Genomic DNA, 24,096 nt, shown 5'->3' on the forward strand with positions numbered 1-24,096 from the left:
CACAGACTAAACACTCAGTAGATACAGTTTTATTCCTCTTATCGAAATTTGTTAAACAGTTAGTGTATGGCAGGCACAGTGGCCCTGGAATATGAAGATGAACAAAGTCATGAGCCCTGCCCTGAATTAATTAATTGTTTGATTTATTTTATTATTATTATTATTATTTATTTTATTTATTTTTTTTTTTTTTTTTGAGACACAGCCTCAAGCTGTCACCCTGGGTAAAATGCAGTAGCATCACAGCTCACAGCAACCTCCAACTACCGGGCTTAAGCTATTCTCTTGCCTGAGCCTCCTACTCCCTGCCCTTAATTTAAAAGAAAAAAGAAAAAAAAGTGCTGTGGGGAAGAGCCCCTTCTTGGATGGCCTTCCTGCCCTTCAAGGTTAGAGAGGTGGGGTCTTAGGCTGTATCCAATCAGGGATGCTCCAATATGAACTGTCCAATCAGATGCAGAGCTAGAAAGAAGAAGGCGGTACCTGGGATTCTGAGCAGCGTTTGTGGCTTGAGCTGGGCTCTGAGCTGAGACCTCCTCTTCAGCTGTCCCATCTCCTGGAGATCCCAAGTCTCTGCAGCAGCCTCTGTCACCCTGTGACCTGCAGGTACTGGGAGATCTGTAGGGAGGACACCGGGACATCCCCGGAGCTGGGAAATGGTGAGTATAAGAGACTGGGTGTCTAGAGAGGGGGAGGGGCGTGGTTGGAGCCAGAAGTGCCTGTGGCGGGACTCGCAATTTCCCTTCAGTTTTATAATCTTCAGACTAAAGTTTGCCACTGGCACCCCTGGGCCCACGGACCCCATTTGGCAAAAGGTGGAGTGGGGCAGGGAGTTGGGACCCTGTTGCTCCAAGCGTTTCTGAAGCTGTTATTTGCACCACAGCCCAGAGCTCTCTGAGCAGCTGTGTGGCTGCAGCGCCTGGCATCCCTCCGTCCTGGTGACATTAGAAGGGTCCTCCGGGAAGAATCCTAACTGAGCTTGTGAGGTTCGTTCATGAGAAGGTCTCTAGTCTGGGGGAATCTCAGCCCCTCCATTCTTTTGTTAAATAAACTGAGGTCCCGACGCGGTGGCTCACTCTGTTGCGGAACCGGAAGTGTCTTGGTTACCTGTAGTTGTAGTTAAACACCCGGACAGGGAGTTGATGTGTAAAAAAGGCTTTATTATGGGACAGGCTAGTAATTCCGGAGAACCGCGAGAGTAATTTTTTAAATCCTGTTTTTTGTATGTACCAAATTTTAATACTTTATGTAGGGAATAGATTCACAAGTATACTAGAAATACACTTATGTGATTAACAACATGTAAGCAAGTTAAATGCATCTGACAATTTAAAACTAATCAAAAATCATTGTCAATAAAATATCTTTAACATGCTATTAACTCATTCTATAGTGCCTCATTACTTCCTTGATTTTTTTTTTCACGATTATTATCTTTATTTCCTATTTCTGGTTTGGCTCGTTTGACTGACTTACTCGTCCTATGTTTTAAAGTGAATTCTCAGGTCAGAAATAGCTAAGAAAGGTTGTAGGGGTGTCTCTGTCTACCACACTCTCTACTTTTATTTATTTTATTTTCTCATGTATGAAATTGATTTAAAATGAAAATAATTTTAAATTTGTTATAATTAGTTAAATTGACATGCTGGTTGTGCTGGTTAATTTTGTTTTTGAAATTTGTGAAACAAGGCGGGGCTCTGGGAGACCGAGGCAGGTGGATTGCCTGAGCTCATGAGTTTGAGACCAGCATAAACTAGTCAACAGCTCATGTCTAAAAAGAAAAGAAAAAAAAAAAAAATAGCCAGGCACCTGTAGTCCCAACTACTTGGAAGTCTCAGGCAAGAGAATCACTTAAGCCCAAGAGTTTGAGGTTGCTGTGAACTGTGATGCCAGGGCACTCTACGGAGGGTGACAAAGTGAGACTCTATCGCAAAAAAAGAAAAAAAGGAAGAAGTTTGTACAGAACTTCTGTACAAAGAAACAGCGGGTACTTATGAATGGTATACATTGTATTTTATAACATATTAAGAAGCTTATAATATATAACATAAGAATAACTATAAAGGTACAGACTTAGGTAAAGTTGGGTAATCATGACAATACTTTGAACAGGAATTTTTGGATATTCTAAAAAATCTTGTTTGTTGTTTTTTTTGGACTATGTCTTTTATACATTTTAACTTGTTTTTAATGAGTTGGGAACTGTTAGATAAATTGACACAGTACATAGATTTTAAAGTTTTTACATCTATGATTGTGTTTTAATAATAATGGCTGCTTGATTTTTTAGTATAGCTTCTCATACTTGTTTTAATTGAATGCTCAGAGTGTTTATGGCTTGAGAAGTTGTATTAAAGGCCTTGACGATGGGACGAGCCAATGGACTGATTTTCAGATTGAGCCCAATAATTATTGTTGTTATAAAAAAATGGCTAAAGTGGTGTATTTAGCAGGGCTAAAAGGGTGTAGTTGACTATTACAGTTTTCAGGGAGGTTAATATCTTAAGTTACTTTAGACCAGTTGAACTTAAGTTTTGTACCCAGGGCAGAAAAGGGGTGAATCTTAGTGTTAGAAACTTAGTCTCAAAGTTTCCCTGTGTTGTAGCAGGGATAGGTGAAAAAGCCTGGGTGTCGGGTGGTGCCTGTGGCTCAAGGAGTAAGGCGCCAGTCCCATATGCCAGAGGTGGTGGGTTCAAACCCAGCCCCGGCCAAAAACCACAAAAAAAAATAAAATAAAAATCTACTCTCTTTAAAAAAAAAAAAAGAAAAAGAAAAAGCCTGGGTGCCATATACTAAGAACTGTCTTCAGGGTAGCTCGGTGTGTCTATTGGCATGAGGTAGAAAGGTGGTTAAGTTACATTTAAGTAAGGAATTATTCAGGTCAGTGTATTGGAATGGGCGCTTTTTGAACTTGATATATTTATGACTAATAGTTTCAGGTTTTACTTGTATAGATAATATATCTTTTTTTTCTTTTTTTTTTTTTGTAGAGACAGAGTCTCACTGTACCGCCCTCGGGTAGAGTGCCGTGGCGTCACACGGCTCACAGCAACCTCTAACTCTTGGGCTTCCGCGATTCTCTTGCCTCAGCCTCCCGAGCAGCTGATATCTGTGGCTCAGTGTGTAGGGCGCCGGCCCCATATGCCGAGGGTGGCGGGTTCGGACCCAGCCCCGGCCAAACTGCAACAGAAAAATAGCCGGGCGTTGTGGCGGGCGCCTGTAGTCCCAGCTGCTCGGGAGGCTGAGGCAAGAGAATCGCGGAAGCCCAAGAGTTAGAGGTTGCTGTGAGCCGTGTGACGCCACGGCACTCTACCCGAAGGCGGTACAGTGAGACTCTGTCTCTACAAAAAAAAAAGAAAAAAAAAAATATATATATATATATATTTTTTTTCTTGACAGTAGTGGTTGTTTTTTAACTATAAATATCTGAGTATGTGATAATTTCCTGGATATATGGGAAAAGTGTGAAATCTCTGATAAGTTCTACTGGAAAAATGTGGATGCCCAAGATTTTCATTGTGGATGAGGTTGTGTCATTGGATAGTAGCATAGAAGGGGAATATGTACTGTTTCACTTGTATCTGGAAGTTCCATTGGTTGTATGTAAAATAGGATGACATCCATGCACTTTTACAGAAGACAGCATTAACAGCCTAGAGTAATTCAAAGTTCTCATAAGCAGAATAATTAGAAAAGACTTGCTTTCTGGGATGGTAAAGAAAGCTATTTAAAGACAGGATGAGAGATTAGAAGACATGGCAGATATCTGTAACTTGAACTTTGCCAAAACTGAGTTTTTCTCAACTACTTTTTACCAGATTATGAGTGACTTTTTCTGGCCAGTACTATCATAGCAGTAATGTTGGGCTTGCACTTGTGAATCAGCATCTGATACTAATTTGTCCTGTTACAGTTGATGTTAATTCTATTCACTCAGTTACAGTGCTCTTGGACACATATTTCATTGTAGGGTTCAGTATAGCTTCTGTATTGTTAATAAAAACTTGGGGAGATTATCAACTAATGTGAGCAAATCAAAATATTTATTGAGGAAGAACCCCTTTCTTCTTAGATTCTCTTCCATATACCTTTCTTTGTAAAGTAAAGGTTGTCATCTTTGTTTACCGGTTCAGGAACCGACAGGGATAAATCCAGTGTCTGCAGTTCAGTGCATGTTTGACAAAACATCATCAAGAGACTGAATCATTGTCATTCCTGCTGAGCTAGTTGGAAATTAGGAAATGGAATCTTCACCCCCCTATCGTCCAAAAAATAATCTCCATTTTTTCATGATTTCTTCTTGTACAAATTAAAACTTTAGAGTTACCATTTATCTCATCATGACATTGTCATGTAAAAAACATACACAGATTATAACATGTATGTAAATAAGGCACAAAATTCTACATGCCTGTATTGGTGGACTTTTATTTCTACTGTGTCAACCCAAAATGTCTGATGTGTACACCGGTTTTGTAGATGCCATTCCATTCCCTTCCTTCAGTGTTAGACAACACATGAGGGAATATATCCCTTCTATACTTACTAGGTAATTGCATTTACTCTTATAAGTCAGCAAGAGTTCTCTTAAATCACTTAACTAAAAGTGAAATTCATGGCTTGGTGCCCGTAGCACAGTGGATAAGGCTCCGGGCACATATCCCCAGGCTGGTGGGTTCCAACCTGGCCCTGATCAGCTAAACAACAATGACAATGGCAACAAAAAAATAGCTGGGTGTTGTGGAGGGCGCCTGTAGTCCCAGCTAGGAGACTGAGGCAAAAAAATCACTTAAGCCCAAGACTTTAAGGTTGCTGTAAGCTGTGACGGCACAGCACTTTACCCAGGGCGACAGCTTGAGAGTCTGTCTCAAAAAAAAAAAAAAAACATAGTGAAATTCTATATCCCCATGTTTTCTTGGTAAATGTTTGTTTTTCAGGGAGTGTTGACATTCAAGGACGTGTCTATTGAATTCTCTATGGATGAGTGGGCCTACCTGGACCCTGCTCAGCAGCATTTATATTGGGAAGTCATGTTAGAGACCTACAGAAACCTGGTCTTCCTGGGTGAGGACAACTTATATACATAGTTCTACGTCTACACTAAACAATTCATATTCTCTCTTTGTAGAATGTTTTTATTCAGTTTATTCATTGACTGAGTATCAGGTTCTTGTTTCTATGGAAAACTTTAGGATATCTTGGTATAGAAAAGAAAAATTGGTGGTGTTTTATTTTGGCATTAATCTTACCTTTTTTGAGCCAATTTATATCCTTCACTGGATTAATGGAAATTTCAGAGATTTCATGGCCTAGATTATTACTCATACCTTTACGTCTGATTTCTAGCACCAAATTTTTTTCAGTCATTTTCGGTAGTGGAGGAATTAGGAATGTTCCAATGTTAAATACTTTTTAAAGATTCTGAAGTTTCTGCAAGGAAATCTGTTTGGGATTATTATTTCAGGATCTTCTTCTTTTTTTTTTTCCCAGGGCTGCTTTTGAACCTGCCACCTCTGGCATCTGGGGCTGGTGCCCTACTCTGTTGAGTCACAGGCACCACCCTGTTTCAGGATCATCTAAAATGTCCTTTTCTCTACTTCCCCAATTCAGTAGATTGCCAATTGAAGAATTCCAATTTTTTTTCTAATAAAACAGGTCTTGCTGTCTCTAAGCCAGAACTCATCACCTGTTTGGAGCAAAGCAAAGAACCCTGGAAGGTGAAGACACAGCCAAAACTAGTCAAGCACCCAGGTAGGTTGGAGTGAGTGGAGCAGGTAACACAGGTCAGAGGTCCAAGTATTGTGAGGAAACCACACAATACAGTGTGATTAGGGAAGCTCAGCTTAACCAGAAATTATTTCTGAGAAGCCTGGTTTTCTTTCCCTTAGTCTTACATCAAGGTATCTGTCTTCTTGTTTTTATTATTATTTTTTTTAATTTCATTTTATTGAGGAATTTTACAATGAATATAGGACAACTTAGAAGGAAAGTGCAGATGCTTGGCAGTCTATTTTTTTATTGTTAAATCATATCTGTGTACATTAGTGCAATCAAGGGGTGCAATGTGCTGGTTTTATATACAATCTGAAACATTCTCATCAAACTGTTCAACGTAGCCTTCATGGCATTTTCTTAGTTATTATATGTAGACATTTGTATTCTGCTTTTAGTAAGTTTCACCTGTACCCATTTTAAGATGCACTGTAGGTGTGGCCCTACCCATTACCCTCCCTCCACCCTAACCTTCCTGTTCCCTTCACCTTCCTTGGCCCTTTCCCCATAGTCTTGTGCTATAGTTGGGTTATAGCCTTCATGTGAAAGCTATAATTTAGCTTCATAGTAGAGCTGAGTACATTGGATACTTTTTCTTCCATTCCTGAGATACTTTGCTAAGAAGAATATGTTCCAGCTCCATCCATGTAAACATGAAAGAGGTAAAGTCTCCATCTTTCTTTAAGGCTGCATAATATTCCATGGTATACATGTACCACAATTTGCTAGTCCATTCGTGGGTCCATGGGCACTTGGACTTCTTCCATGACATAGCAATTATCAATTGGGCTGCAATAAACATTCTGGTACAGATGTCTTTGTTATATTGTGATTTTTGGTCTTCTGGGTATAAACCTAGTAGAGGAATTATAAGATCGAATAGCAGGTCTATTTTTAGGTCTCTAAGTATTCTCCAAACATCCTTCCAGAAGGAACGTATTTGTGTGCATTCCCACCAGCAGTGTAGAAGTGTGCCCTTTTCTCCACATCCACACCAACATCTCTGGTTTTAGGATTTTGTTATGTGGGATACTCTTACTGGGGTTAGGTGATATCTCAAAGTAGTTTTGATTTGCATTTCTCTGATGATTGATGATGATGAGCTTTTTTTCATGTGTTTGTAGATCGTGCATCTGTCTTCTTTAAAGAAGTTTCTCTTCAAGTCCCTTCCCACCCTGAGATGGGATCACTTGTTCTTTTCTTGCTAATATGTTTGAGTTCTCTGTGGATTCTGGTTATTGGACCTTTATCAGAAGTATAACCTGCAAATATTTTCTCCCATTCTGAGGGCTGTTTACTTACTATGTTCTTGGCTGTGCAGAAGCTTTTTAGTTTGATTAGGTCCCAGTAGTGTATTTTTTGATACTGCTTCAATTGCCTGGGGAGTCCTCCTCATAAAATATTCACCCAGGCCGATTCCTTGGAGAGTTTTCCCTACACTTTCTTCAAGTATTTTTATAGTTTCATGTCTTAAGTTTAAATCTTTAATCCAGTGAGAGTTTATCTTCATTAATGGTGAAAGGCGTGGGTCCAGTTTATATCTTCTACAGGTTGCCAGCCAGTTCACCCAGCACCATTTGTTAAATAGGGAATCTTTTCCCACTGAATGTTTTTAATTGGCTTGTCAAAGATCAAATAACAGTGAGTAGCTGGGTTCATCTCTTGGTTCTTTATTCTGTTCCAGACATCTACTTCTCTGTTTTTGTGCCAGTACCACGCTGTTTTGATCACTATCTATTTGTAGTACAGTCTCAGGTCTGGTAGCGTGATTCTTCCTGCTTTGTTCTTATTGCTGAGTATTGTTTTGGCTATTTGAGGTTCTTTCTGATTCCATATAAAATGAAGTATTACTTTTTCAAGATCTTTAAAATATGACAATGGAGCTTTAATAGGAATTGCATTAAAATTATATATTGCTTTTGTGTAGTATAGATATTTTAACAATGTTGAAAATTAGCATGTTTCCCAGCCATTAGCATGTTATGTTTTTCTTTTTTTTTTTATTGTTGGGGATTCATTGAGGGTACAATAAGCCAGTTACACTGATTGCAATTGTTAGGTAAAGTCCCTCTTGCAGTCATGTCTTGCCCCCATAAAGCATGTTATGTTTTTCCATTTGTTAACATCTTCAGCTATTTCTTTTCTTAAAGTTTCATAGTTCTCTTTGTAGAGATCTTTCACGTCCTTTGTTAGGTATACTCCCAAATATTTCATCTTCTTTGGCACTACTGTGAAAGGAATAGAGTCCTTGACTGTTTTTTTGGCTTGGTTATTGTTGGTATATATAAAGGCTACAGATTTATGGGTGTTGATTTTGTAGCCTGAGACATTGCTGTGTTCCCTTGAGCACTTCTAAAAGTTTTGTAGTAGAATCCTTAGTGTTTTCCAGATATGCGTTCATATCATCTGTGAAGAGTGAAAGTTTGATCTCTTCTGACCCTATGTGGATACCCTTGATCACCTTTTCTTCCCTAATTGCAATGACTAAAACTTCCATTATAATGTTAAAGAGGAATGGAACCTTGCCTGGTTCCTGATCTAAGTGGAAATGATTTCAATTTAACTCTATTCAATATGATATCTGCTGTGGGTTTGCTGTAGATGGCCTCTATTAGTTTACAAAATGTCCCTTCTATACCAATTTTCTTAAGTGTTTTGATCATGAAGGGATGCTGGATATTATCAAAAGCTTTTTCTGCATCAATTGAAAGAATCATATGGTCTTTATATTTTAGTTTATGTGCTGAATTACATTTATAGATTTACGTATATTGAGCCAGCCTTGAGACCCTGGGATAAATCCGACTTGGTCGTGGCATATAATTTGTTTTGATGTGTTGCTGGATTCTGTTTGTTAGGATCATATTGAGTATTTTTGTATCAATATTCATTAGTGATATTGGTCTATAATTTTCTTTTCTTGTTGGGTCTTTCCCTGGTTTGGGGATCAAGGTGATGTTTACTTCATAGAATGTGTTGGGTAATATTCCTTCTTGTTCTATATCTTGAAATAGGTTTAGTAATATAGGTACTAGTTCTTCTTTAAAGTTTTGGTGGAATTCTGATGTAAAGCCATCTGGTCCTGCACTTTTCTTTTTAGGGAGATTTTGTATAGTTGATGCTATTTCAGAACTTGATACAGGCCTGTTCAACATTTCCACTTCATTCTGGCTATGTCTTGGTAGGTGACTGTACTTCCAGGTATTGGTTGATTTCTTTCAGATTTTCATCTTTCTGAGAGTAGAGTTTCTTGTAGTATTCATTCAGGATTTTCTGAATTTTTGAGGGGTCTGTTATTTCATCGTTACCATTTCTGATTGATGAAATTAGAGATTTTACTCTTTTTTTCCTGGTTAGGTTGGCCAAGGTTTATCTCTTTTTTTGATCTTTTCAAAAAACGAACTTTTGGATTTATTGATCTGTTATATAATTCTTTTGTTTTCAATTTCATTTAACTCTGCTCTAATTTTGTTTATTTCTTTTCTTCTGCTGGGTTTGGGGTTGGAGTGTTCTTTTTTCTCCAGTGCTTGAGATGTCCCATTAAGTTATTAAATTCCTCTCTTTTCGTTTTCTTGAGGAAGGCTTGCAGTGCTATAAATTTCCCTCTTAGGACTGCCTTTGCAGTATCCCAGAGGTTCTGATATTTCGTGTCTTCATTGTTGTTTTTTTTTTTTTTCAAAAATTTAGTGATTTACTTCTTTTTTTTTTTTTTTTTTTTTTTTTTGTGATTTTTGGCCGGGGCTGGGTTTGAACCCGCCACCTCCAGCATATGGGACCGGCGCCCTACTCCTTGAGCCACAGGCGCCGCCCAGTGATTTACTTCTTAATCTCATCTATATCCCATCTATCCTTCAGCATAAGGTTGTTTAGCTTCCATGTTTTTGTATGGGTATTCAGGTTTCTGTTGTTATTGTGTTCAACTTTTATTCCATTATGGTCTGAGAAGGTACAAGGAATAATTTCTATTTTTTTAAGTTTTCTGAGTTTAGATTTATGGCCTAGGATGTGGTCGATTTTTGAATATGTTCCATGGGCTGAATAGAAGAATGTGTATTCAGTTTTGTTGGAATGAAATGGTCTGTAGATGTCTGTTAAGTGCAGATGTTGAATGTTTAAGTTTAAATCTAAAATTTCTTTGCTTAGCTTCTTTTTGGAGGATCTATCCAGCACTGCTAAATTAGTGTTAAAATCTCCAACTACTATGGAACTAGAGGAAATCAAGTTGCTCATGTCAGAGTTTCTCTTATAAATTGAGGTACGTTCTGGTTGGGTGCTTAAATATTAATAATTGAAATCTCATCATATTGAGTATTACCTTTAAAAAATATGAAGTGGCTTTCTGGCCCGCCCTGCAACCGGAGCTCTTCCTGATAAAATAAATAAATAAATAAATAAATAAAAATAAAAATAAAAATAAGAAATATGAAGTGTCCATCCTTATTCTTCCTTATTTTGGTTAGTAAAGCCTATTGCATCTGCGAATAGGATTGCAATTCCTGCTTTTTTCTGCTTTCCATTTGCCTGGACTATAGATGACTATCCCTTCACCTTGAGTCTATATTTTTTGTTAATGTAATATGAGATTCTTGTATGCAGCAGATATTTGGCTAGAGTTTTTGTATCCAGTCTGCAACCTGTGCTTCTTTAGAAGACAATTTAAACCATTCACATTAATTGAGAATATTTATACGCCTTTTGAGAGTACAGTGAACATTTCTAATCCTTTTTCGACTGTGGAAGTTGGAATTTGATCAAAATTTTCTGGGTGGGTTTACTTTTCTGGTAGAGGATTACGCTGGTCTTTATGGAGGATAGGTCTGAGAATATCCTGGAGAGCTTCTTTAGTTATGGCAAATTTCTTCAACATTTGAATGTCATTGAAGTATTGAATGAATTTCTCCGTCATAAATGAAACTCAGTTTGGCCAGGTACAGGATCCTGGGTTGAAAGTTATTTTGTTTTAGGAGATTAAAAGTCGATGACCATCCTCTTCTAGCTTGAAATGTTTTAGCAGAGAGATCTGCATTTATTCTAATATTCTTGCCCTTGTAGGTGATGGTTTTTTTTCGTCTGGCTGCTTTCAGAATTTTCTCCTTCATATTAACTTTAGTGAAATTGGTTATGATGTGTCTGGGAGATATCTTATTTGCGTTGAGTCATGGTGGAATTCTGCAACTGTCTGCTATCTGAATTTCAGAATCTCCTGGCATGTCTGGAAAGTTCTGCTTCATAATCTCATGGAGAAGAGACTCTGTGCCTTGTGAAGCCACTTTGTCGCTTTCAGAGATCCCTATAAGACGAATATTGTTTTTTTTTTTTTAATTATCCCAGAGCTTTCTGAGAGAGTGATCTGTTTTTGCCCTCCATTTCTCTTCCTCTTTGAGAGTTTGGGAGCATTCAAAAGCTTTGTCTTCAATGTCAGAAATCTTTTCTTCTGCTTTCTCCATTCTGTTACTGTGGGATTCTACTGCGTTTCTCAGATCTTTGACGGCTGCAATTTTTTGTCTCAATGTGTCAAAATCTTTGATCATTTGGTCTTTGAATTTGTTGAATTTTTGAGATATCTTTTGGGTTACTGCTTGGAATTCTAATTTGAACTTATTTGCTATCCAGATTCTGAATTCGATTTCTGACATCTCAGCTATTTTTTTGTGCATGGGATCTCGTGTTGTGTCTGCCCCCATTGATCCTTGGGGGAGTTGATCTACTCTGATTATTCATAATACCAGAGTTTTTCTCTTGATTTTTCCTCATGATTATTTTTGACCGTTGCCTCTGGCCATCCTCAGAGTTGGGGAGGTGTCTCTCCAAGATTAGACCTCAGCAGATCACTCTATTGTTCCTGGATCTTTGTAGGTACTGACCCTGTGTAATTCCTCTGTGGCTGCCCCAGCCAGGGAGTTCTAGTTGTGGAAGCAGCTCTGGAGTATGATACACCCAGATCCAGCAACAGGGCGGGAGGTGGTGCACATTGTTCTGGGAGTGCCTGGTACCCAGTGACTTTGGCACAGAGAGCCCAAGGTTCCAGCAGTCTCTGGCCAGGAGAAGTTCTCTGCGCAGAGGAAGGGAGAGCTCCAGAGGGAACGTGGCTACCAGAGTCTCTGGCCAGACGAGCAGGCCAGTGTGGAGGCAGGGATGGTATAGGAGGGAGGACATGGGCTTGTGAGGCTCCTGCAGTTCCTGTTCAGGACATGTGGAGGCCCATCGGGCGTGGGTCGCGGATTGGTGGTGGCGGCGCTGCTCTTATGGTGGTCCAGGTGGTGCCAACCTCAGGAGTTTGTGGTTGCTATGAGCTGTGACACCATGGCACTCTACCCAGGGCAACAGCCCAAGGCTCCAGTGTGCCAAAACTGGTCTCACTCTGCCCCTGAGGGTTAAGGCTGTAAGGCAGCTCAGTCCCCACATTTAGGCTGCTCAGTCACTTGGTTACTAGCTCCCACAACCCCCACCCCACCCCGTCCTTGCTCTGTGCCCCTGGTGGCGGAGCTTACTAGGTCAGTTCTCTCACAATGGCTTTCTGCGGCCCACAGCTGAATACTATTAGCTCCGTCCAGCACAGTGGCTCAGTCTAGGTCCCTAGACAATGCCCAAAGTTCTCCACACTGCTGCTCATGCTCTCCCCAAGGCAGTTCAACTGAGTGCCAAGTCCAAAAACACCAAAACAGTTCACAGGTAAGGCCTTTCCAGTTTGCAGTCTCACTGCTGCTTGTACTTACGGCTGCCGGCGGGATTAGGTCCGATCGAACACACGCAACTTCTTGCCAGTTTTCCACTGTTTTAGTCCTCCTCTTTGGGTCCAGAAGTCCCTGGCTAACTCCCTGTATCCTCAAAGGGATGATTATAGGCAGATCCCACCAGCCAGAGATGCCTGGAGTCTTATCTCCCCAGACGCACTGTGCCCAGTTGTAGAGAAGCTGTTACTTGGCCGCCATCATTCTCCACCTTCCTTTTTACTATATATTTTTTTTTTTTTTGTAGAGACAGAGTCTCAGTTTATGGCCCTCGGTAGAGTGCCGTGGCCTCACACAGCTCACAGCAACCTCCAACTCCTGGGCTTAAGCGATTCTCTTGCCTCAGCCTCCCGAGTAGCTGGGACTACAGGTGCCCGCCACAACGCCCAGCCGGGCCGGTTTGAACCCGCCACCCTCGGCATATGGGGCCAGCGCCTTACCGACTGAGCCACAGGCGCCACCCCCTTTTTACTATTTTTTAATATTTATTTTCTTACTGATAAAGAGTCTCACTCTCTTTCCTCACCCTAGAGTGCCATGACATCAGCCTAGCTCAGAGCAACCTTAATTTACTGGTGTCAAGTGATTTTTCTATCTCAGCACCCAAATAGCCAGGACTACAGTTTTCTCTACATTGCCTGGCTAATGTTTGTTTTTTTGTTTTTTTTTTTAGTATGGGAAGGTTCTCATACTTACTCATGCTAGTCTTGAACTTGTGAGACAAAGCAGTCCTCCATCCTTGGCTCCCAGAGTGCTAGGCATATAGCTGTGAGCCACTATGCCTGTTCTTGGTTTTAATTTCCAGAAAGACCTTACTTTTCACTGATATTCCTTCTAAGTTACAGTGAGAATAAAAAACTTCCTATGGCTTACATGTGAATGCAGGTCGTGACTGCTCTTCCATTGCTTTTAAGGACATGAAATATATGTGTATTTTTTAGTATACCTGTGAATATTTTTTTAATATTCTTTAGGCTGGCTCACACCTCTAATTTTAGCTCTCTCGGACCCAAGGTGGAACTATTGCTTGAGCTCAGGAGTGTGAGACCTACCTAAACAAGATTGACACCCCATCTTTAATAAAGAGAGTAAAAATATCCAGGCACTGTAGTGGTTGCTTCTTGTCCCACCTACTGGGTGCTGGTGGTGGGGATGAGCCTGGATAATTGCTTGAGCCCAGGATTTTGAGGTTGCTATCAGTTAGGCTGATTTTATGACAGTGTAGCCTGAAGAATAGAATGAGACTGTGTCTGAATAAAAGTTTTCTTTCTTTTCTTTTTTTTGTGAGACAGAGTCTCAAGCTGTCTCCCTGGATAGAGTGCCATGGTATCACAGTTCACAGCACACAGCAACATCACACCCTTGGCCTTAAGTGATTCTCTTGTCTCAGCCTCTTTAGTAGCTGGAACTACAGGAGCCTGCCACAACACCTGTCTATTTTGTTTTTTGCAGTTGTCATTGTTTTTTTTTTGCTGGCCTGCGCCATGTTTGAACCTGCCGAAACTACCCACTGAGCTGCGGGCACTGCCAAAATTTCTTTTCTTTAGCATCATGTCCAAAACATGTGAGTGAGGTAGTGATGTTGGTATTTGTTTCAGAAATCCCAGGAACACCAGAAATAGGTTTTGAATGTTTTATGCTTTCTATTTTATTATGCTATGAAGATTTCAAATAAGTTTCTGAAGAAATTATCGTCATTTTAGCAAAACACTAAGAATCTCCCCAAATGTAAGAAAGTCTAATGTTCTTTTTTTTTTTTGAGACAGAGCCTCAAGCTGTCCCCCTGGGTAGAGTGCCGTGGCATAATAGCTCACCTCAAACTCTTGGGCTTAAGCGATTCTCTTGCCTCAGCCTCCATAGTAGCAGAGACCACAGGTGCCCCCCACAACATGCAGCTATTGTTTGATTGTAGTTATCATTGTTGTTTGGCAGGCCCGGTTTGGATTCGAACCCTCCAGCTCTGGTGTATGTGGCTTTCGCCTTAGCCGCTTGAGCCACAGGTGCTGAGCCAAGTCTAATGTTCTTTAGCCTCAAAATTCTGCTTTTATATGGACTGTGAAAAATAATTTAATTTCTTTTTCTTTTTTGCAGTTTTATTTGGCTGGGGCAGGGATTGAACTCTCCACCTCCAGCATATGGGGCTGACTTTCTACTCCTTTGAATCACAGGGGCTGCCCCAATAATTTAATTTCTATGTGCAGTAATTTGCCAACCATTTTTTTGGAGACAGAGTCTCAAGCTGTCACCCTGGTTATAGTGCAGTGGCGTCATAGCTCACAGCAGGCTCCACCTCAGGCTCAAGTGATGTTCTTGTCTCAATTTTTCTATTTTTAGTAGAGACAGGATTTTGGTTTTGCTCAGGCTGGTCTCAAACTTGTGAGTTCAAGCAATCCACCCACCTCGGCCTCCCACTGTTCTAGGATTATAGGCCTGAGCTACAGTGCCCGGCCTTTGCCAACCTTAGTATTTTTAAAGGTATCTACTCCCTACAATTCATTTTTGGGGTTTTCTTTTTGAGACAGCTTAATGTGTCATAGCATTATAGCTCACAACTTTAAACACTTCAGGTCATAAGATCCCCTTGGCTCAGGCTACTGAGTATCTGGGAACAGGCGCCCTCCACTACATTTGTCTAGTTTTGCAATTTTTAGTAGCGTTGGTGTCTCCCTCTTGCTCAGGGTGGTCCTGAGCTCTTGAGCTCAAGCAGTCTATTTGCCTTGGCCTCCCTGGGGGTTAGGATTAGAGGTATGATTTCCCCCACATCTGTCAGCAACATTTCTTTCTTTTTTTTTTTTTTCTTTGAGACAGAGTCTCAAGCTGTCCCCCTGGGTGGAGTGCTGTGGAATCATAGCTCACAGCAACCTCCAACTGCTAGGCTTAAGCAATTCTCTTGCCTCAGCCTCCCAAGTAGCTGGGACTATTGGCACCCACCACAACTTCCAGCTATTTTTTGGTTGTAGTTCTCACTGTTGTATGGCCGGCCCGGGTTGTATTTGAACCCACCAAGTCTGGTGTATGTGGCTGGAATCTTAGCCACTTGATCTACAGGCACCAATCTTACATTTCTTAATAATATTATGTCATTCAGTAGTTTAGAGTATTCCTCAGGATAAATTAGTTTCTCTGTTGTTGCGATATAATTCTTATTTTATAACTGTCTCTGGCTTAGGATATACTTATTCATACATACACACAGAGACATGCAGGCAGCAGAACCACTGCAAGTTGACCACTCAAGGGACTGTAACAAACTTCTCAACATACAGAGGTGATTAGCATAAGGAACCAGGCCTGCTGTACCAATACACACATGTGGTGCATGTCTGCTCTATGAAAATCAGGTCAAGTCGAGGAGATTGTCAATGTAGGGAGATGACTCACTATGGAGGTTCTAATGTGTGTGTGTGTATACATATATGCTATTTGTGTGTGTGTATATATGTGTATATGTTTACACACACAAGTACATACACACACAAAAAATAGTCCATACATAGATATGCACACACAAGTAGTACGTATACACACACATACACACACACGCACATACATATACACACACACAAATAGTACACATATATATACACACACACAAAGTGTCAAGGTTTACAGGCCTGTCTCCATGGTCATGGGTGAATATTTTCCTCCAGGTATCTGGATTGGTAACACCACTCCCACATCATGGCTGGGAGAAGTTGGAGAGTCCAACATTGTCACTTCAGAATTCTCAGTGGGACAAAGGTGAGCAAGCCATTCTCCAGTCAGTAACCCAGACTAGGGATCCTCTAGTTTGCTAAGTGAATGAGGATCAGCCTTCTCTGAGTGACCCTCCTTAAGGGCATTAGGAGGATGTCACAACCTCCTCCCTGAATTCTAAAGCTCTCATAACATCACTTATTGTGAGATGGTGACTCACTGGATTGCCTAGGCTTGTGTCAAACTGTTGGACTGAAGTGATCCTCTCACCTCAGCCTCTATGTAGGTGAGATGACAGGTGTGAGTCCGTGTGCTGGGCTGTCACTGATGCACATTTCCCTATAGATGGCTCCCTTGGAAGGAATACATGAAGATGGGACTTGTATACTGCTGTCTTGCTGGTTTTACTGTCTCTATCTATGTTTTCACATTCCGTTTTATTCTGTGTTCAATTTTCTGTAGTTTTAGATTTAAATATTCATAACTATGTGTTAGAATTTCAACTTCTGTACCAAGTAATTTAGAAAATGAGTAGGAATTCCAGATTTATGCAAAGCTTACTTGGCTTGGCACCTGTACCACAGTGGATACAGCGACAGCCACACGCACCGATTTTGGTGGTTTGTAGCCCAGTCCGGGCCAGCTAAACAACATTAACAACTGCAACAGGAAAATGGCCGGGCACCCTGGGGGCATCTTAGTCACAGCTATGTGGGAGGCTGAGGCAAGAGAATTGCTTGGTCCCGGGATTTTGAGGTTGCTGTGAGCTGTGATGCTATGGCACTCTACCAAGGGCAACATAGAGCAACTCTGTGTTAAAAAAGTAAATTAAAAAAAAAATAATAATAATAAGGCTCAGAGCCAGTAGTTCAAGCGGCTAAGGTGCCAACCAAATACACCAGACCTGGCGGTTTCGAATCCAGCCGAGACCTGCCAAACAACAATGACAACTACAACCAAAAAATAAAAAAAAATAAAAATAGCCAGGCATTGTGGCAAGTTCCTATAGTCCCAGCTACTAGGGAGACTGAGGCAAAAGAATCATTTGAGCCCAGAATTTGGAGGTTGTAGCGAGCTGTGATGCCACAGCACTCTACCCAGGGCGACAGCTTCAGGCTCTGTCTCAAAAAAATAAATAAATAAAATAATAATAATAAAAATTTAAAAATTCCTTGAAAATTTATTTCAAGGAAAGTTTATTTTTCAAAATAAGCTTGAAATTTCTAGTTTACTAGGGGCAAACAAATCCACAGGATTGTTATCACTTTCCTCAACCTATATCTAAATGATATATTAATTTTGCCCAAATGCTTATTTTAAATAGTATGATTTATCATATTTTACAAAGTTAACATTTTTATTTTATGTATAAATTTTTTTGATTGTTTATAAGGGGTAAGTTAAACCTTTTCAGTTTTTGTAAAAATAAGAATATCAATAACATAATAAAAATTATCTTTACTGTTCTCAAGTGTTTATTAACATTTTCTGATAAGTATCTCATACTAATAAATCATATATTTTCTATGAAATTTTATTGAAAGATGGTTCATAAAATATTCAGTATACCTGCTCTCGTCCAACAAAATGTTAACTAATATTAACAAAAGATACCCTGGCTCAGTGCCTGTCATTCAATGGTTACGGTGCCTGGGGGTGGCAGGTTCTAACCGAGCCTGGGTCTGCTAAACAACAATGACAAGAACAACAAAAATAATAGCCCAGCCTTGTGGCAGGTACCTGTAGTCTCAGCCACTTGGGAAGCTGAGACAAAAAAATCACTTAAGCCCATGAATTTGAGGTTGCTGTGAGCTGTGACATGGCATTGTACCAAGGGTGACAAAAGTGAAACTTTGTTTCAAAAAGAAAAAAGAAAAAATACTTGCTTTGGTTCTTTCCGCAGTCATAATGGAACATTGTAGTTATCTAGAAAAGGGAGCTTTTGTGTGAGATGGAGAGGAACTCTGTTGCCAGCGGTAGAATGCTATGAATCCATCATCCCAGCTTAGAACAACTTCCAACACGTGGGTTCAAGCAATCATGCTTCAGCCTTCCAAACTCCTGGCTATCCTACCATTCTTTTATTAAAGATGGGGTTTTACTGTTGCTTAGCCTGGTGTTGAACTCCTGTGGTCCAGCTATCCTCCCGCGTCATCCTCCTAAAATTGTAGGATTGGATATGTGACTGAATGCACCAGGCCATGTCTTGGCTTTTATGAATAATGCTGTGATGAATGTGAGTGAGGACCTGTATCTTCCCTGATCTGCAGTGCGTAGTTAGGATATATACCCAGACGAGAGATGGGTGGATGAAATCATAACATTTATTTTTTATTTACTTTTTTTTTGTTTGTGAGAGAGAGTCTCACTATATCCCACTCGGTAGAGTGCTGTGAAGTCACAGCTCACAGCAACCTCCAACTCTTGGGCTTAAGTAATTCTTTTGCCTCAGCCTCTGGAGTAGCTGGGACTACAGGCCCCTGCCACAATGCCAGCCTATTGTCATTGTTTTGCAGGCCCTGACCGGGTTTGAACCTGCCAGTCCCGGTGCATGTGGCCGGTGCCCCAGTCACTGAGCTAAAGGCACAGAGCTAAATAATAACTTTAAATTTTAGTTTTCTGAGAATCCTTCAAGTATTTTAATAGAGTCTGCAACATTTTTCTTCATCAACTTTGCTAAATGTTTCTAATTTCTATGTATCCTTGACACACATTTTTTAGGGTTCACTGTGAGTATGATATGACATTTCATTGTGATTTTGCTTCACATTTCTCTAAGAATTAGAACGTTAGACATCCTTTGAAATGCTCATTGGCCATTTATAGTTCTTTGAAAAGTGTTAGTGAGTTCCTGCCACCTACCTGGTTCTGCCCCCTAGAATGTTAGGATTAGAATGTTAGGATTAGTACATGAGCTACTGCTCCAGGCCTCTTCTTAATTTTTCTTTTTTTACTGTAGAGACAGAGTCTCACTTTATCACCCTCGGTAGAGTACTGTGGTGTCACAGCTTACAGCAACCTCCAACTCCTGTGCTAAGGCGATTCTCTTGCCTCAGCCTCTGGAGTAGATGAGAATACAGGCACCCACCAGAACACCCAGCTATTTTTTGTTGCAATTTGGCTGGGGCCGGGTTCAAACCCACCACCCTCAGTATATGGGGCCGGTGCCCTACTCACTCAGCCACCAGCGCCACCCCTCTTTTTAAATTTTTAAAATACGTCACTTCACCTCAGTCAATTTTGTTTGTACTTTTTAACATACACATGGTGTACCAAAGTTTGCCAGACATACGTAGATAAGAAAAATGGGAAATTGTAGCAAAATGTACCATTCTTTACAAATATTCATTACAAGATTTTATATCATATTTTTCTGTGCGAAAATAAAGAGATTCAAAATCTAAAATATAATATCACTTTTTTATCTCTGAGTCACTTTGTCACAATTTTTTTATTATAATTTTGCATGACATTATTCAACTCTGTATACTTTAAGACATTAAGAACAAAAGTTTCAAATATAAATCAACCACATGTCTAGTGGGAATTTAATTTTATTTCTATTCGTTTGCCTACATGTTTCTTATGTTCGATTTAGGAATAGTACATTTTCTCTTGGTTGCTGGCCAATGGTTATTTTATCCTATAGGTGAATATATATGAAAACTCTTTTTGTGGGTGGGGAGCACAGAGTCTCACTTTGTCACCCTCGATAGAGTGGCGTGGTATTACAGGTGACAGCAACCTCAAACAATTGGGTTCAAATGATTCTTTTCCCTGAGCCTCCCTTCTTGCTGGGGCTACAGGTATCCACCACAATGCCTATCCATTTTTTTTGAAGACGGGTCTTCTCTGACTTAGACTGGTCTCGAACTCCTGAGCTCAGGCAATGTACCTGCCTTGCTCTCCCAGAGGTACTAGGATTGTAGCCATGAACCACTGCCCCCAGCCTACTAAAACTGTCTTCAGTTTAACTCATATTTACTGGTGAAAAGACATTATGTTTGTGTGGATTATTTGTGTAATTTAAAGATAATTTTTGAAAGGACATTTCATTTTAAAGGACATTTCATCTCTTTATTAGAGATGTTAGAAGATTTCCTGATTTTTAGAAGTTGAGTAATACTCTGTCATTTTTATATCCTAAATTATATTTCACCATTTGTTTCTTGAGGCTGATGTGGATTTCATTCACCAAATGGATTATGTGAATAATGCTGTAATAAATATGTGTGCAAATAGCTCTTTATAAGAACAGATACGTGATGGTCGTATATCTGTCCTACATTCTTTTCAGTATGTATTTTATATATATTCAAAATAACAACAATGAGTTATAGTTTTCTAACAAATAAGCCCTTCTATTATTATTTCATACTCTTTACTTTTTGTGACCATTTTTGACTTAAAGCATATTTTACAAAATAAGACATGTTTTGCCTCAAAATATATTGTCTCTGTCTGGGCGCTCCTGCATATGTCTATAATGCTGTCAATCTGGGAGGCTGAGACAAGAGGATGTCTTTTGCTCAGGAGTCGGAGACCAGCCAGAACAAGAGCAACACCCCATGTCTACTAGAAATAGAAGATAAAATTACCTAAATATCATTGCAGGCACCTGTAGTGCCAGCTAGTCAGAAGGCTGATTCAGGAGGATTGCTTAAACCTAGAAGTATCAGGTTGCTGTGAGTTAGGCTGATGCTATGGCACTCTAGCCTGGGCCATAGGGTGAGACTCTGTTTTTACATGTGTGTGTATATATATGCAGACACACACATACATAGACTTATGTATACATCTGCTTATGATAATCTCCCTTGCTCTCATTTGATTAATATTTGAATTAAATATCTTTCTTCTTTTCTTTCTTTCTTTCTTTTTTTTTTTTTGAGACACAGTCTGAAGCTGTCATTCTGAGGAGAGTGCCATGGCATCATACCTCACAGCAATTTCCAAATTTGGGCTTAAGGGATCCTCTTGCCTCGGTTTTTCTATTCTTAGTACAGACAGGGTCTTTTTGCTGAAGCTGGTCTGGGACCCATGAGCTCAAGCTGTCGACCTGCCTTGGCCTCTCAGAGTACTGGGATTACAGCCTTGAACCACTGCACCCGGCCAAGTATCTTTCTGTCCTGTCATTTTTTATTCCATGTTTGTCATTACATGTAAGATGAGTATCAAATATAGAGTTGGATTTTGATTTTTTAGTTTTTAAGTCCTTGTATTTACTCATTTTATTTTATTTTATTGAAACAAAAAGTCTCACTTTTTTATGAGGTTGCTATGGCATCATAGCTCAAAGCAACCTCAACGTCCTGGGCTGAAACAATCCTTTTGCCTCAGCCTCTGGAGTTGTGACGTTTAGTCCATAAATTTGTATGTAATTTTTTTCTTTGCAACTGAGTCTCAAACTGTCACCCTGAGTAGAATGCCATGGTATCATCATAGCTCACAGCAGAATGCCATGGTATCATCATAGCTCACAGCAATCTTCAACTCTTAGTTTCAAGCTATCTTCTCGCCTAAGTTTTTCTAATTTTATTAGAGACATGGTCTCCATTTTGCTCTGGCTGATTTGGAACTCAGCGGCTCAAGCAATCCACCCGCCTCAGATTTTTCTATTTTCGTTAGTACTGACGGTGTCTTGCTCTTGCGCAGGCTGGTCTCAAACCTGTGACCTCAAGCATTCCACCCCTCTTGGCCTTTCTGAGTGCTAGGATTACAGATGTGAGCCACATCACCCTGCCAGCATGTTTATACCTTGATAAATATTTACTTTTTCTTCATTTAGAAGAACAGTTTTGGTGGATATCCTGTATGTGCTTTCAAGTTTTTCTTTTTCAGCTCTTTGACGCTATCGCCAACTCTTTTTTGATGTGGAAGGTTCGTGTTGATTAATCCACTAGTAATCAAGAGCATCCTTAGCGATAACACATCTATTTTCTCTTGCTGCTTTCAAGATTCCCTTCTTGTGTGTGACTTTCTTTTTTTTTTAGAGTCAGAGTCTTACTTTATTGCCCTTGGGAGAGTGCTGTGGCGTCACAGCTCACAGCACCCTCCAACTCCTGGGCTTATGTGATTCTCTTGCCTCAGCTCCCGACTAGCTAGGACTACAGGCACCCACCACAACTCCCGGATATTTTTTTGTTGCATTTCGTCCTGGGCCAGGTTTAAACCTGCCACCCTTGGTACATGGGGCCGGCTCCCTACTCACTGAACCACAGGCGCTGCCCTTCATCTGTATTTTTATGGGACTTCTTGTTTCTCCTAGCTGAAGTATGGTGAGGTTTCTTCATACTTTATAACTTTTTTACTTACATTTGAGACTGCTCAGTCATTTTCATTGTGTTTGGTGCCTTCATTTTTCTGATTTTACTTAGTTATCTTTATCATTCCTATTTGATGCGTTTAGCATAATTGAGATCAAGTTTTCAGGTAATTTAGACATCTCTATTTTTTATGGTTAATTTCAGATTTTTTTTTCTTATTTGATTCTTTAGGTTATGTTTTCCTAACATTTTATATACGTTATAAGCTTTCATTGATTTTTGAGGATTAGGAAAGCCACCTTTCACAAACTTTGTGATATGGCTGTATCCTGCAAGACTCTGACACACATTGTATTAAGAAAGGGAGAACTGTACAGATGGGCAGTGTTTTGCCTGTGGAATTGCATGGTTATTTTTTAGTGGAAGCATTTTTACACATGTCCTCCTAAGAGTTTCTTATCACTTGCTAGACCTTAATTTGTCTGTTACATTGGAGTCTCTCTGCTGCTATATGAATATTTTGCCTTGAATTCAGCATAACCAGTCTTACACACTAGCACCATTCCTTTAAGCACTCTCACTGATGGGAGACAGCAACCTTTCTTTGGAAACACCCTCAAAAGCAAGGAGAATTAACACACCTGTTACTCTTTTCCTTTTGAGGGCAAAGCTGGGATTTAGAAGATTACTTCCATTTTCACCATTCTCTATTAAGACGGCATAAATTCTGTGGTGGGGGTAAATATGACAAACTTTTCTTATTGTTCTCCTTGACTTTTTCATTATTATTATTATTGACAATTTTTCCTTTTATTTTAGAAATATATTTGTGTATATGCCCATACATACTGTATGAATGTATGTGTGTATGTATGTATCTATTTATTTATTCATTTATTTCAGCCTAAGTAATTGTTACTCTGGGAATACTCCTGTATTGTCATAGTTCACAGCATCCTCAATCTTCTGGGCACAAGAGATCTTTTTTTTAGGGACAGAGTATCACTTTATCACCCTCTCTATAGTGCCTTGGCGTCACACAACTCACAAGAACCTCTGGTTCCTGGGCTTAGGAGATTCTTTTGCCTCAGCCTCCCAAGTAGCTGGAACTATAGGCACCCACCATAATGCGAGGCATTTTTTGTTGCAGTTCGACTGGGGCTGGGTTTAAACCCTCCGCCCTCAGTATATGGGGCTGGCGCCCTACTCACTGAGCCATGGGTGCTGCCCTCACAAGAGATCTTCTTGCCTCACCCTCATGAGTTGCTGAGAGTAGACGCATGTGCCACCATGCAGGACTAATTTTTCTACATGTGGTAGAGTTGGGGGAATCTCACTATTTTGTTTTCTTTTTTTGAGACAGAGTCTCAAGCTGTCTCTCTGGGTAGAATGCCTAGGCGTCACAACCTCCAAGTCTTAGGCTTAAGCAATTCTCTTGCCACAGCCAGGAGCAGCTGGGATTACATTCACCCACCCCAACACCTGGCTATTTTCTGGTTGTCATTGTTGTTTGGCAGGCTGGGGCTGTACTCGAACCTTACATCTCTAGTGTATGTGCTGGCGCCTTAGTCGCTTAAGCTATAGGTGCTGATCCAGATGGGGTCTCACTTTTGCTCAGGTTGATTTCAAGCATC

At 40.1% G+C, this 24,096-nt stretch overlaps 1 protein-coding gene across 1 annotated transcript in view; it reads left to right on the forward strand.

Moving 5' to 3' along the window:
• The first annotated feature begins 517 nt into the window (after positions 1-517).
• LOC128572866 (zinc finger protein 208-like) overlaps positions 518-24,096 on the forward strand; it is a 105,925-nt gene continuing 82,346 nt past the window's right edge. The window contains exons 1-3 of the mRNA XM_053572991.1: positions 518-656; positions 4,935-5,061; positions 5,653-5,748. Coding sequence (XP_053428966.1) covers positions 654-656; positions 4,935-5,061; positions 5,653-5,748 — 226 coding nt within the window. The 5' untranslated portion in view covers positions 518-653. The remainder of the gene's footprint in view (positions 657-4,934; positions 5,062-5,652; positions 5,749-24,096) is intronic.

Source organism: Nycticebus coucang, chromosome 20, assembly GCF_027406575.1.
Source record: "Nycticebus coucang isolate mNycCou1 chromosome 20, mNycCou1.pri, whole genome shotgun sequence".
Taxonomy (NCBI): Eukaryota; Metazoa; Chordata; class Mammalia; order Primates; family Lorisidae; genus Nycticebus; species Nycticebus coucang.